The 13,956-nt window shown below is 56.4% G+C and overlaps 5 protein-coding genes across 5 annotated transcripts; 3 read left to right on the forward strand and 2 right to left on the reverse strand.

Annotated features, from left to right (window-relative positions):
* Positions 1 to 638: 638 nt before the first annotated feature.
* On the reverse strand, positions 639 to 1,944 carry IWZ02DRAFT_451720 (uncharacterized protein). Its single transcript, XM_066767539.1, has 2 exons — positions 1,914 to 1,944; positions 639 to 1,852 (listed from the first exon to the last, which is right to left on the reverse strand). Exon 2 carries the CDS (start codon positions 1,488 to 1,490, stop codon positions 894 to 896), a length of 597 nt encoding a protein of 198 aa, XP_066623433.1. The 5' UTR covers positions 1,491 to 1,852; positions 1,914 to 1,944; the 3' UTR covers positions 639 to 893.
* A 605-nt stretch (positions 1,945 to 2,549) lies between these two features.
* Positions 2,550 to 4,180, forward strand: IWZ02DRAFT_490608 (Indoleamine 2,3-dioxygenase; the record flags this gene model as incomplete). The annotated part of the gene is made up of 2 exons (XM_066769674.1): positions 2,550 to 2,840; positions 2,897 to 4,180. 2 exons carry the CDS (start codon positions 2,550 to 2,552, stop codon positions 4,178 to 4,180), a joined length of 1,575 nt encoding a protein of 524 aa, XP_066623434.1.
* A 1,016-nt stretch (positions 4,181 to 5,196) lies between these two features.
* On the reverse strand, positions 5,197 to 7,982 carry IWZ02DRAFT_469653 (uncharacterized protein; the record flags this gene model as incomplete). Its single annotated transcript, XM_066768740.1, has 6 exons — positions 5,197 to 5,786; positions 5,829 to 7,036; positions 7,101 to 7,335; positions 7,392 to 7,578; positions 7,647 to 7,680; positions 7,969 to 7,982. The coding sequence occupies 6 exons, from the start codon at positions 7,980 to 7,982 to the stop codon at positions 5,197 to 5,199; spliced, it is 2,268 nt and encodes a 755-aa protein (XP_066623435.1).
* IWZ02DRAFT_268318 (uncharacterized protein) lies at positions 7,828 to 9,875 on the forward strand. Its single transcript, XM_066763441.1, has one exon. The coding sequence runs from the start codon at positions 8,143 to 8,145 to the stop codon at positions 9,559 to 9,561; it is 1,419 nt and encodes a 472-aa protein (XP_066623436.1). The 5' UTR covers positions 7,828 to 8,142; the 3' UTR covers positions 9,562 to 9,875.
* Positions 9,876 to 10,446: 571 nt separating this feature from the next.
* On the forward strand, positions 10,447 to 11,479 carry IWZ02DRAFT_376571 (copper transport protein ctr4; the record flags this gene model as incomplete). Its single annotated transcript, XM_066764899.1, has 4 exons — positions 10,447 to 10,575; positions 10,640 to 10,670; positions 10,890 to 11,114; positions 11,241 to 11,479. The coding sequence occupies 4 exons, from the start codon at positions 10,447 to 10,449 to the stop codon at positions 11,477 to 11,479; spliced, it is 624 nt and encodes a 207-aa protein (XP_066623437.1).
* Positions 11,480 to 13,956: the final 2,477 nt, after the last annotated feature.

Genomic DNA, 13,956 nt, shown 5'->3' on the forward strand with positions numbered 1-13,956 from the left:
CCTACTTCTCCACAGATTTTATGCACATGCATGCAACAAGTGGCCGAACATTTTAGTCTTGCTTGGTTTCTTTGCCGACCTGCGACGGCGGCTGACCCTTTTTTTTTTTTCGTCTTTCCCCTTTTCTTTTTCCTTTTTTTTTTTTTTTTGTTTTCTCTCCTCATCGACCAAACTACTCATCACCCAACTATACGCTGTTGTAATACCCGGAGTTGGTTTTTCTTTTCTTTGAACCTCTTCCCTCATGGTCAGCTTGCTTGCTTCATGTCGTTTCCTTCTCTTCTTGATGGTTTCTAGGAGTGAGTCAAAGATGGATGGACGACTGGAGTGGTTGATTGAGGAATGGAGGGCGTAGAAGGATAAGCAGAGAGACACTTTGGAAGGGAAGGGAAAAGGATAGGAATGGAACATGACAGGGAAAAAAGTAAAGGAACAAGGGAAAAGCTTCTTGAAGTCGTCTTTTCGTTTGTTGCGAATTCAAACAGCGAGACACTGAGAGAGCGAGAGAAAGAGCGAGCGAGAGAGCATGATGGGCATTCATTGATGAGCATCTCCAGCTGCATGTACGCATGCATCATACGTGTATTTTTTCTCCAAGGGGACTGCGGTGCGTCGTCCTCCTTCTAAGCCGACCTAATCCCCGACACCCATTCTTCTGCATCATCAGTGGGCCATGAAGCCGTGGCAACAACAGCAGCAGCAGCAACAGCAGCATTATCAATCAGCATCCATATCATCGTGAGACCACCGTGGTCGATTCGGCTCCTTTGGCATCATGTTTTGCTCACAAATGATTGGCTAGCTACCCCTCACATCGTGTTTCTGTTTTTGACAATGCTTCCTCTCTTCTCCAATTTCACCGGGCGGCGGCTGTCTTGCTCCCATTTGTCTTTTCACGACCACGGCCCATCGAAAGGCAGGCAGCAGGTGAGCAAGCAAACTGGCGTCATGGTGACGGTGCCGGCAACGACGAGCCGACCCTTTGTCGAGGTACTATTGATGGCACCGGCACAGTACGCATGGCGGAAGAATGAGAACCGACTGGCTGGAACCAGCCAAGCTGTAAGCAGAGAAGACAGGAGGGAAGAGAAACCGTAGAAGGCTGGAAAGAAGGCGGCAGAAGCAACGATGTCCCCGCTACCGGTCGACCATGCAACAGGAGGGATGCGCAGCAGAGGACTACAAGGGACTTTATTGCTGCTAGGGTTTCGTCCATGTAGGGTATACCTAGGTAGGTAGACAGCTGGGAATGAGGAGGACGCTGTTCTCGCACCGTTGTTGCTGGTCGGGGTAAATTGACCAAAATGACTGCGCCGGGCTGAGGATTGATCGGCCTTTTGTGCGATTGGCTGGCTGGCTGGCTGGTCGGTCCGGCTTTGAAATGCGCCGGTTCGTCTGCGCTCTGCCCAACGAGGGGGCGGCTGGCTGGCTGGTTGGCTTTGCGGTTCTACATCAAAGGGGTTTTGTATATAGGAGTGCAGAGAGCGCATAGCAAAGGCTCAAGGGCGGCTAACGGACTGGCCGAGCAGTAGTAGTAGTATGTCGAGACGAATGGGTTCAACAATTGTGGTTACCAGTGGAAGCGGACCGCGGCGAGGGGCGGCTGTGTACCTGGTTTATCAGATAATGGGTGCCTTAGCCGCGCGAGACAGCGACACAGACAGCAATCCGTCAGTGTGATGGCTATTGCTGACGGGCGGCGGCGCCTTCGGTGAGTGATGTGCATGTTGCATATGTGTGGCTGCTGGGAGCCTTCAATGGTGGTTCCTGCGTTGGTGGTGCATATACAGTGATGACATTCACATGGAGAGAGTTGATGTATGTGTGTTATTGGTGTTTGTAATGGTCGTCTGTCGGAGTTAGCAAACGTCATTTTTAATTCAATTCTTGGTCCCTTTTTTTTTTTTTTTACCTTTTTTTTTTTTTTTAATTTCCTACCCTGATGGATGGTTTTGGAGTAGACCGTGATGTTCTTCTGCACGGCACGACCATCACGCCAGACTCGTACACAGCAGCATTCTTTATCAATCAAGTCTTTCGATCTGCCGGAATCGGCTGGCTGGATGATGGCCCAATTGACCCGCTTGTTTCGTCTGCGCCTGTTTCGGCTTCGAGTCGGCACTACAGTATCCCACATCTCATTGTTCAATGGACATTTTGCCCCACATCTACCCAGCCAGCATACACCACCACCACCGTCCAACACGACTAATCCTACTACCGAACCACCACACTCCATCCATCCTCCTATAAGACCTCAGCGCCCCGCGACCCGACCTGACCCTCCACTCGCCCTTCTCTCGCATCACGCCCTCTGTAAATACCCCTCCGGCACACCCCACATCCTAATTAGGTAATCCACCGCGCGACTGCTCTCTCGCACTATCCGCTAGTCTACCACATCATCACCCGCCGCTCCTCCTGTCCCCGTCTGTCTGGTCAAAAGTCTTCAGCCGTTTCTGCCGCTCCCTTCTTTTACCTGTCCTCCCAACCTCCTCCGGCACTCTTGCGCTCCACTCTCGCCTCGCGCCCACACAACCGCCTCCACCATGCTGCCGCAAATTCCACAATTGAGCGACTACGACGTGTCGCCCGTCAATGGCTTCCTTCCCACCGAGCCTCCCCTCGAGTTTCTGCCCGATCCCTACTACCAGCCTTGGGAGACGACCGTCGCATCGCTACAGGCATTGATCCTCACCCAGAGAATAAGGCGCGTCGTCGACGCTCTCCCCGTTCTCTCCACAAAATACCTGGTCGACGAGCGAGAATGGCGCAGGGCATATTCCATACTCGCCTTCATTGCCCACTCGTACATTTGGGGCGGCAACTCGCCAGCAGACGTAAGTGACCCAAGACCGCAGGCGGCGTTTGGTCACTTGCTGATATCAGACCACAGAGAGTGCCTCCCTCAATTTCGGTTCCTTTCCTCTCGTGCTGCCGTCACCTCGAACTGCCTCCGGTGGCCACGTACGCTGGTCTCGTGCTGTGGAACTGGCGCCCACTTGACCCCGCTGTCCCCGTGGACAACCTCGAAAACATTTTTACTCTCAACACCATGACGGGATCGCTGGACGAATCCTGGTTTTACCTCGTGTCCGTGGCCATTGAGGCGTGCGCGGCACCCACCATACCCCTCATGATTAGAGCGTTTGAAGCCGTCCGCCTCGACGACGGCGCAACCGTGACCGAGTGCCTTCGCTCCTTCGCCGAGCAGCTGGACAAGTTCGGCGCGCTCCTGCAGCGCATGTACGAGCAGTGTGATCCGCACGTATTTTACCACCGCATTAGGCCGTATCTAGCCGGTTCCAAGAACATGACCGACGCTGGCTTACCCAACGGCGTCATTTTCGACGACGGCTCCGACGCGCCGCAGCGTTACGTGCAGTACTCGGGCGGCAGCAATGCGCAGAGCAGCGTGATCCAGTTCTTCGATCTAGCTCTGGGCGTCGAGCACCGCCCAACCGGAGAAAAGGCGGCCCCGGGTGCTACGCCTAGTCCCACGTCTTCGCCGTCACAGGATGCATCCGCGCCCCCGGTCCCGCAGCACAACTTCATCAACGAAATGCGCACTTACATGCCCGGCCCACACCGCCGCTTCCTCGAGGCCGTCTCGTCAGTTGCCAACGTTCGGCCGTATGTGCGTGCCCGCCCTAACGACCGCGCTCTGACTACGGCCTACGACGCATGTTTGGCCATGCTGCGCGCCTTCCGCGACAAGCACATCCAGCTGGTGTCGCGCTACATCATCGTCAAGTCGCGCGAGACGCGCAACCGCAGCAGCAGCCGCTCGCGCCCCACGAACCTTGCTTCGGGCTCGGCGGCGCCGTTCAAGCCTACAGCCATCGGCAGCGTGGGTGCGGAGCGCATTCACGGCGGCAGCAGTGGTAACGACAGCAAGAACATTCGTGGCACGGGCGGAACCGCGCTCATCCCGTTCTTGAAGCAAGCGCGCGATGAGACGGGCGAGCCGGCCATCGACGCATGGGCGCGGCGGCTGCTCAACAATGGCCCATCAGACGCGACGAGCGTGGCGTCTGGATTCGGCGGCTGCGGCAACAGTGGCAGCGTCGGCGCTCGTCTAACAAAGGTTGGCGAGCACGCCAGCGGCGAGATGGAGATTGTTGGTTTGGCAGGTGTTTGGACTGCTGATGATAGCGAGGGTGGCATTTGTCACTGGTAGGGGAGATGAAGTAAGTGATGCGAGAGAGTTTGGTTTTCTCAATGCATAGAGTATCTGCCTGCTAGTGGAGATGACAGCAGCAGCAGCAGCAGCAGCAGCAGCGTCCGCCGTCGAGAGCGTGCGTCCCGAGGAAGAGAAGACTGAAGAAGACATCAACGATGCAGGGGCGCAAGACGGACAAGAGAAGAAGAACAACGATATACCAACAGACGATACGAACGACGGACGGACGAACTATATGCCCATGCTGCGGCGGCATAGCTTCTTCCCCTTACTTCTTTGCTTCGTTGCGCGATACCACGCTGCCACTACCACGCGTAGCTGGAGAAATACATATATAGACGAGAAGATGAAGACGGGATGGATAAAGAAGAAGAGTGAATGATTGAATGAATGAAATTTGAATCCATGGCATCAATCACCATGTGCTAGCCAGTGAAGAAGAAAGATAGAAATAACCTACCTGATTTCGTTTCTGTAATTCATGCACGGGTTTGGTTGTGAAAAAGGGTAGGTAGGTATTTGATGAGTCTTGACATTGACTATTTTCATTGATGGCTGCATACAACAGAGAACCGAAGGGGTCAGTAGGTAGGTTGGTACGAAGGCTAAAGTAGCAAGAAGAATTTGTCGTGCGTGGTTAGGTTACTCTTCCATTCACGCACCTGGGTAGGTAGGTACCCTACTCGCTCGCTTGTTACCTACCCAGCTAGCCCATCCGACCGGTCGGTGTCCATTCATCATCCATCAATCTATCCATCCATCCATCCATCCATCCATCCATCCATCCGTTCGCGTGGCCTTGAAAGGCTACCTTGTGGTTTGGCCGTCAGAAATATAAAAATAGTGGGGGGGATATCAGACAAAAGTGTTAAAGAACCGTCGACACAACAACTAACTCCGTCCGCTCCATCCAGCCAGCCAGCCACGACGACGACGACCAACCTCTCGCTCTTCAAACCCATTTCCCTCGCTCACCTCGCCTCACCACAATAGTGTGGCGACTACAGCCACTACTACTCCGCCTCCCCCTCCGCCGCCGCATTCTCCAGAACCTCCCTCTCCCGCGCCTCCTCGAGCTCGCCTAGGATATCCGGCAGCATGGCCTCGACATCCTCGCCCGGCCGCAGGCCCAGCGCGCCGGAAATGAGGCGCTTGAACTCGTCGGCGCGCTCGCCGCCCATGCCAGCCAGGCTCATGTTGCGGACGACCTCGGCAACGAGGCTGCGGCGCAGCGTCTGCGCGTTCCGCAGCGCCAGCGCCAGGCGCATCTTTTCGCGGAGGTAGGCGGGCGACGAGGCCGTGGTGGGCGAGACGGGCGGTTGTTGGCGGTGTTGTTGGTGAAGGGCCGGTGTTGGTTCTGCTTTGGTTTGCGGCTGCTGCTGCTGCTGCTGCTGCTGCTGCTGTGAGGGCGCGTTTGTAGAGGGCGTCTGCGCGGCTTCTTCTGCTCGCAGCTTTTCTTGTAGGAGGATGTGCTGCTCCATTTCCACCAGGGCTTCGGCGTCGCGCGTCAGGCTCTCCAGCAGATCTTCTTGCGAGCGCGCGTCTGCTTCCATGTCTGTCGTGATGAAGCTGCCGTTGGTACCGCCAGCGCCATCTCCTGCGGCTGCCACCGACGCTGCAATGGCTCCGTCGATGTCCTGGACACCCATGTCGCGTAGCTGTCGACGTAATGCGTCGACTTCTGCTTGACGTTTTCGCACCACGCGATCCGCGTCTGCAGCTTCCGCTTCCTTCTCCACCAGGTCTGCGTCGTACGCTCGTGCCAGGTTCTCCAGCTTTTCATTGATCGTCGGAAGCACTTTAGACATGAGGGTCTGGGCTGTTTGGCTGGAGTACTGGCTGTGGTAGGTTTGCTTCAAGAATTGTGCTGTTGCATTGGAAAGACCACCTGGAGGGCCGGTGCCGTTGCGGAACCCGAATGAAGGTGTACCCATCGTGCCATTCAGACCACGTCCATCGGGAGCAAAAGGTGAGGAGGAAGCGACGCGGTGGCGTGCATCGCGCCGCCTCGCATTCAGGTCACGTATCAATTCGTCAGCCGACTCGCCATGGTTGTTGGGCACGTCCACTGCAACGTTGCGACCTAGGAGCGCGCGGACTACCTTGCGGGCACCGTTCCGAGCAGCAATAATGATTGCAGTGTCGCCGTTCTTGTCTTGTTGGTTGAGGAGGCGCGTAACCTCCTCAGGTTTCCATGTTTCAGACAGTTTGTTGACGATACAGTCGAGATAGTAGCGGGCGCAGGCGTACTTGTTCTTGCTGCTGGTGGTCGCTGCAATGTGGTGAAAAACAGTACTACCAAACCAATCAGTCCGCACGACTGTGGCCTGTAAGAGTCTGAACAACTGAGGCATGGTCTGCTTGTCGAAATTGTTTGTGAACATGACGGCGCGCATCAAGGGCGTCTCAAGATTGTTGGATAGCGAATCGATGCGGGCGCCTCGGTCAATCAAATCTTTGACCACTGGCACGTCCCCCATGGCAGCGGCCCAATGCATAGCCGAGTGCCCCTTCTCATCTATCATGCGGTCAAGATTGACGGTTGGCGGAGGCATTGGTGCCTCAGGAAAGCGGTCCTCTGATTCCAGAAGCATGAAGTAATCCAAAAGCGCATCCGCCCACATTTGATGTTGTTTGTCCTCGAGGGAGTGTTGGTCCGTATCGCGCTTCCGTTTATGCCCTCGATTGGAGTACTGCGAATTTGGCATCATGTCATGTTCGTCCATCATGGATTCCGAAACGATGGTGACATTGTCGGGCGTTTCTTGCTCCTCGTGCGGTTGGCTGACGTTTTCGTAGTGATCTTCGCTCATTTGGCTCGTGTTTGTGTAGGCTAAGAGGTTAGCATACAGGCTTCGGAGCCTCACCCAGCTACTTCAAAACTTGTGTCCAACGCCATCGCAAGGCTCAGCCCAACCGCGTAAAAGGCTTGGCGGTCCGTGAAAGCGACGATGGGCTGGGGAACTCACCAGGGAGTCTTCGGGCGAGGCTTTGGCGCGCCGCCCTGGGCCTATTTGACGCAGCAGTCGCATGCTTTGGGGCAGGTGGTGGGCTTCGGTCGCCAGGGACGAAATCGAAAATGGGTAGGAGTTTGTCGAGGACGTTGTTGCGCTCGGCTAGGTAGCGTCCATCGTGGAGAGGAATCCAGGTTCCTGGACAGCTACTGATTCAACATGGCAGGTCATGATGTGTTGGTCAAGATGCTGACCTTGATATTTGCCGTATCCGCCCTGGACCTTTTCATGCACACCTTTTTGTACCTCGCGCTCGAGGATGCGGGTGCGGGCAGGCTTGTCAAAGTCGGCAACTTTAAGAATGTGAGTCGCGTTGATCCAGTCGTCGGCTCGTCGGCGCATGACATGATTGCCCTTGACGTTGAACTCGTAGACGGGGACCTGGACGAGGAGGCAGTGGTGTCAGCTGGGTGGTGGGATAGCTTTCGGGGCGGGCCAGGTGGGCTCACGTTAGAGTAGGTGGCCGAGTAGATGCGCGGGGGACTTGTTTCGGGCGGCATGATGGACAGCCAGTCGCGATGTTGCGACGATGGAGAGCAATCGACGACGCGGGCCTGGGACGACGTGTAGCTGCGCGTCGGAGGTTCGCAAGCCGTGGCCGGGGCACGTGAGGGGAGCGGAGCGGACGCGGACGTGGATATCTATCGGAGCACCGACGGGTCCCTGGGACAATCATGTCTCCCAGAAATTTACTTCAGTACCACCACAACAGCAAGGCCCAAGGCAGAGATGACGCGGCCTCAAAATGCCCGTTTTCGGCGCCAGACTGACGCTGCAGCAACCATGCCACCCAATGAATCGCTATCCTCCCGGAGGCTGGCCTTGCACCCATGGCGGTGAGAAGGGCATTCACTGCGCCGCCGTTCGGTGCCTCGCGGTGCTACATATTCGCCCTCGTCCCACGTCGATAAGGTTTCCTTCCAGAGGTCAAGGTTAGCTTTTTCCATGCGCCTTCAACTTCTGTCCCTCCTGCCGGGCCTTGCGGCCGGCGCCGCCATCACTACGCCAATTCATCAGCCTGATGGCCTGCATAATGCGAACCACATTTTCAACGCCATCCACTCGTCCCTCCGCCAATGGGGTTCTTCCCTTCAGCATAATGGCATGTCATTTTTCCTAGCCTCGGTGCCTGAAGGAACTCAGTTCTACCATGGCAGACGCAGCAACGAGACGGTAAAGGGAATCGAGTGGCTCGCGTTTGAGCCCGAACATGCCATGGTCTTTGCAGGTCCCGGCCTCGACGACCGCCACCCGGACGTGGGCCACCTGGAGAAGGCTCTGGTGGTGGACCTTCGGGAACACCTCCCATGCATATCAAAGGCGGACCTAGGAAACATGGCCGCAAGCCGCCGCATGATGACTATCACGGTGAATGGAACCCCACCGATGCCACAGACAGACAATCCCCCATGGGAAAGCCAAATTCCAAAAAGGCAAAGAGCGAGGAGGAGGAGGAGGAGGAGGAGGAGGAAGCGCGTGACTCAAGTCGAAGGTCGCGTGCCCGACGAGCGTGGTCCGAGAGGAGGATTCGGCGACATCACCTACTACCGTGCTGTGGCAGCCCGGTTCGATGGCATTGGTGGCAACCGCGTCCAGCTCAACTACGACGACTTTGTCACTGCTTATACCTATGGACTTGACCTCTTCCACGGCGAGCAGCTTCCACGGCTTGTCAATGCTTCCAATTCCATACTGCAGACGATGCGTGCCGATGTCACTGTGTTGGTGCTTTCGCATGCCCCTCCAGCGGTACACAAGAAGCTGCCGGCCCCTACGAATTGGCAAAATATTGCAGACATGGTTGTTGAGCGGTACTCGACAAGATTCCCCGATCTTCTTTCATCGCGCATCGACTCGTTGGAAAAGCTCCAGGCTGAGGTCAAGGCCATCCACCGTCCGTACATCGACTTTGGTCTTCGCAACAGCACAGCAGAGGTCGAGCGCTGTGCCACGCCAAACCTCTCACGCGAAGTCCTGGAGGCACCCGAGGCTGCTCCTCTTGCAGCGCACGCGATCCGTGGGGTCACGACGGCCATCTGCAGCAGTCTTCTCCACGCTTCCCAAGCCAAGACGCTAGAATACGCACGGGCAGGAATCCGCAACCTCACCGAATACCTTCAGTGGACGACGTGGAAGCGCTGCAGTGGTTGCAATGTCAACGAGGTTTGTTTTATTCCAATTTGGCCTATAGGACGGACGCAGGACTATGAGAACCCACAATGTCAGAGCAGCCTGCCAAACAGCCGAGGAGACTCTTACTGGAGAGGGTTTGGTCCTCACGGCAAGGAGGAGGAAGGGCACTACCCGTACCCCTATCCGTACCCCTATGGACAGGAGGGCCGCCGTGAAAACTATGAGTTGTAGATATTGGAGATACCCCGCTCGTTTTTCAGAGATATTGGCCATGGATGGGCAAGAAATGAATGATTTTCAAGCAAAGCGTGAGTCTGGCCATGTGCTGGAACCATGACGTCGGGAGGGTGGAACCCAACCATTCTTTGACAGGAACGGAGGCAACCAGGTTCGGAGCAACAACGGTTGGTGCGTCGAGGTACCGGGTTTAGCGAGGCCCTTAGGTGGACGGGACCCAAACGAGACACGGCTGGTGAGATAAAAGGTCTCGAATTGGAGCATCATGTGCGACGAAAACTGCCTCTGTGGCTGGCAGAGGAGAACAGAGGCATGTGGCATCGCAGCATTGCAGCTGCAGGCGGGGAACAAGTTATCGCGCCGCCTCCTCGCACCGAAAGCAGTGCAACCGAAAGCGCAGCGCAGGCCGGGAGCGTGCTGAAGAAAACATGGCGCCGTGCCTGTGCGAGTGCGAGTGCGAGTGCCATGAAGCTGAGAGCTGAGGAGGCTGGCTGACGACGTGAAGGTTCAGGTTCAGGTTCAGGTTCAGGTTCAGGTTCGGTTCGGTTCGGTTGGCCGTTGCCCTCTACGCCTGCGCGTGTTTGAGCACATTTCCAGGGCACATTGAGCCTCTTGGCCGACAACTAGTTCCCACAATACCTGCAACCACCGAAACACCATAAATACATGTTGCTTCCCCAACACCATGCTGTCTTTCTTCCCCCTTTGCTCTCCACTCGCCCATTCTCTCCTCTCCTCTCCTCTCCTCTCCTCTCCCTCGCCCTGTCTTCCGCCCGCCGTCCTTGACCTCCCGTCGCCGACTGATCCGACCCTTGATTCGCCACCTCCATCATGGACTCCATGTCGGGCATGTCTTCATCGGCAACGCCAACTTCAACCATGTCTGGCATGAACATGTCCGGAATGTCTGGCATGTCAATGACCGCCACCGCTTCGGCCGCCATGTCATCGAGCACCTCGATGAGCAGTATGGACATGGACATGGGATCCGGAAGCTGCAAGATTTCGGTGCGTGCCTTGAGCGACCGTCTCAGCTCCAGACACTTCGGATGCTAATTATCATTTCGAGTAGATGCTGTGGAACTGGAATACCATTGACGCCTGTATGTGCTGTTCTAGCGCCTTTTCGTCGCGTTGTCTGATTCGTCTGCTCTGTGCTTGGCCCTGCCTCTCTCTCTTGCCCTGCATTTCTCCATTGGGCAGGTCTGGGGAAAAAGCAGTCAATGGCCGTCTGCTTGCTCCAACCCACCCGATGCCAACCCCAAAAAAAACGCTTCATGTTCCGTTTGTACAGTCAGAGCGCCCTGACTAACCCTGGCCAGGCTTCCTTTCCAGCTCATGGCACATTACTTCGCGCGGCATGTTTGCCGGTTCCTGCATTGGCGTCATCCTGCTCGTCATGGCCCTCGAATTCCTACGCCGCACCGCCAAAGAGTACGACCGCATGCTGCTGCGCCAGCACCAGCGCGCCATCTTCGCCAGCAACAACTCGAGCCGCTCCACCATGCCAGCCAGCCAGTCCAACAACGCCGCCGCTGCAGGCAGCTGTTGCGACGGCCCCGACGGCGACGATGACGACTCACGCGCCGCAACGGCCGGCGGCAAGGCCGGTCCCGCGGCTACGGCCAAATCGCTGGCCAGCGGCGCCAGCTTCAGCAAGGGCTTTCGCGCAGCTGCCACCTCGGGCAAGACGCGTTTCCGGCCTAACCTCGTCCAGCAGCTGATCCGCGCGCTGCTGCATATGCTCCAGTTCGCCGTGGCCTACTTCGTCATGCTGCTCGCCATGTACTTCAACGGCTACATCATCATCTGCATCTTCATCGGCGCCTTCCTGGGATCGTTTGTGTTTGGCTGGGAAAGCGTCGAGGTCGGTGCTGGTGCCGAGGAGGAGGTAACTGTGTGCTGTGGTTGAGAATGAGCGCGTGGTGTGTGAGACCGACCCAATGTGACGAGACGAGACGAGTTTCCGGATCAGTAATACCTTGCTACTTCCTGTTCCCCAAAGTAATTACTGCATTTTCGAGGGTCTCTTTTGAGCGCGGGGTTTGCATGGCGCGGCGTCGGAGTCGGCGCAGAGAGACAAAGGCAGAACGGAGATACCACGACAGAGACGCCTGGCGTCATGCGAAGAGAGACAAAGAAATTGCCGGTTCATACATGTCCATTCATGTCCATATCAAGGTCTGGCAACGACGTTGACTGCAATGTGGAATTCTCTCGCTGGAGACTGCCATTGATCTCGTCTTTCTCCTCCGAGGCTTGGTGCGAAAAAGCGTGGCACGCACAAAGAAACAAAAAGTCTGCTTTCGCTACATACATACTCAACAACGAACAGGCCTGTTGTTCCTCTTACTAAGGTATGTGGTTCTACTGCTGCTGCTGCTGCTGCCGCCGTCGCCGCTAAGACGGACGTCCGGATCACCCTCGTCACTTTGATCCTACAGGTGGTATTCGGCATCGTGTGTCTACGACGGCGCGTCGTCTGCTATCTCTGTGATGCGAATTCTGCCGGGCGGCACACAGCGTCAGAAATGCAGCATGGCCGAGTCTGCATTGTGCGATTGACGTGCTTGGGCGGTCGCACTGCCCTGGGCGGGCCAGACCAGGCCGCGCGATCAACGGGCACTGACCGACCCTTCCCCCCTCCCTTGCGTTCAATGCGTTGCATTTGCGTTGCGTGCACCCTCTCACGTCTCTCTTCTCGATCTTCAGGAATTACTCGATTTGAATCATTTCTTCGACTTTCGTTTGGCAGTGTCTCTTCTCTCTCTCTCTCTCTCTCTTTTCCTTTGCTGTTCCGTACAATAATAGTTGTCGTATCGTACTGCTCTCTCTCTCTCTCTCGTTCTCTTGCTGTCTCCTTTGAGTCCGTACAGTGGTAAGCAGCGCTCCGTCCATATGGCATCGCATCGTAGGTATATCAAAAACGAAACAAAGCAATAAAGCCGTCCGCCGGTCCGCCCAGAAAAACGCCAGTCCGCCCGCCAGTGGGCTCAGTGGAAAAAAGAGAACGCCGCCATCGCCGTCCGTTCGTCCGTTTCGTAGGTGTGTGAGGGTAGACAAGAGTGCCACCACTCACTGTTCTCACCGCTCCCCCTATCCCCATACTTTGTCTCTCTCTGTCCTCCTTTTTTTTTTTTTTTTTTTTTTTTTTTTCCTTTTCTTCTTCTCTCTCTGCTCTCATCCAATCACCAAAACACATCCGTCCCCTGCCTTATCGCCCACTCCTGCCTCTCAGCCGCCGCCTCGCCCAACTTCCTCCGGCTCTCATGCTGCACAGCGACAGCCCCCATGGTACCCGCTCCCACCCCTCTCCCTCCCGTCGTCGTCGTCGTCGTCTTGCCGCTCTGGCCCTCAAGCGTCGCGACGCCCCTGCGCCCCACGGCGCGCGCCCCCGCGCGACTCGCGGCACCGACGCCACACAGCAGAATACCGGCGGCAGCGCCCGCAGCGGCGATTTTGCGGGTTGGGCTGGACGAGCCGGCGGCGGTGCCGGTGGCGTTGAGGGAGGGGTGGTGGGGCAGGCCGGCGAAGGAGGGGACGGCGTGGGCCGAGGTGGTGAAGTGGCGCGTTGCGGTTGTTGTGGGGTGGTGCATTAGGTGCTGCGAGGTTGTTGTGAGGGTGGATGTTGTGGGTGGGCGTGTCACTGGATGGGTGAGTTGTTAGTTGGGTTGGTGGTTAAGAGGGGGGGAGGGTTATGACGTACGAGGCATGTTTGTTGGATTTAAGATTGTGGTGATTTGGTGAGGTTCAGTGGTGGTTTGATATCAGATCAGATCAGATCTTGTGATTGCAGGGTCGGTAATGTTGGTTGGTTGGTTGAATTGATATTGGTTGGTGTGGTTTGTTTTTGGAGGGTGAGATTGTAGGTGTTTGCGTAGTCTCGTTTAGTTTTGTGATGGAGGAGGTCGATGAGGGTTTGACCAGGTATTGCTCAAGACAATATAGCAAAGGCGAGTTTGTGTTTGGTGTTGTGGTGATGATTTCAAGTCGTCAGTACAGCAACGATCCTTCCCTGGGCGGCACCAGGGAATAAGTAGGCAGCTGGGAGGCAATCACACTATACATCGGAATGGTGGTGTGCCACAAGCGGCAATGCATGTATGTGTGTGTGTGTGTGGGGTGGAGAGATCGCAATCCTGGCCTGACATGGGCGAGCATCAGCAGCAGCGTGGCGACTCTGGGCCAGGCAGGGCGCGCCGCAACGGGCAGAGCACCGCAGCACACGCAGCCAGTCCGGCAAGAGGGGCAAGAAAGGGTCGGCGTGCCAGTGACGAAGAGGTCAGGACACGCTCACGCAGAACCCCTCTCCTCGCATCACCCCACTCAGAATCCTCACCTGATCCGGCCCCAGTCGCGCCATCCTCGAACTCCCGAAACGGTTGCACA

Source organism: Phyllosticta citriasiana, assembly GCF_038021145.1.
Source record: "Phyllosticta citriasiana strain CBS 120426 chromosome Unknown IWZ02scaffold_6, whole genome shotgun sequence".
Taxonomy (NCBI): domain Eukaryota; kingdom Fungi; phylum Ascomycota; class Dothideomycetes; order Botryosphaeriales; family Phyllostictaceae; genus Phyllosticta; species Phyllosticta citriasiana.

Bases quoted from the DNA above. Each gene is read 5' to 3' on its own strand.
- IWZ02DRAFT_268318 (XM_066763441.1), top strand. From the start codon at position 8,143: ATGCGCCTTCAACTTCTGTCCCTCCTGCCGGGCCTTGCGGCCGGCGCC.
- IWZ02DRAFT_451720 (XM_066767539.1), bottom strand. From the start codon at position 1,490: ATGCGCTCTCTGCACTCCTATATACAAAACCCCTTTGATGTAGAACCG.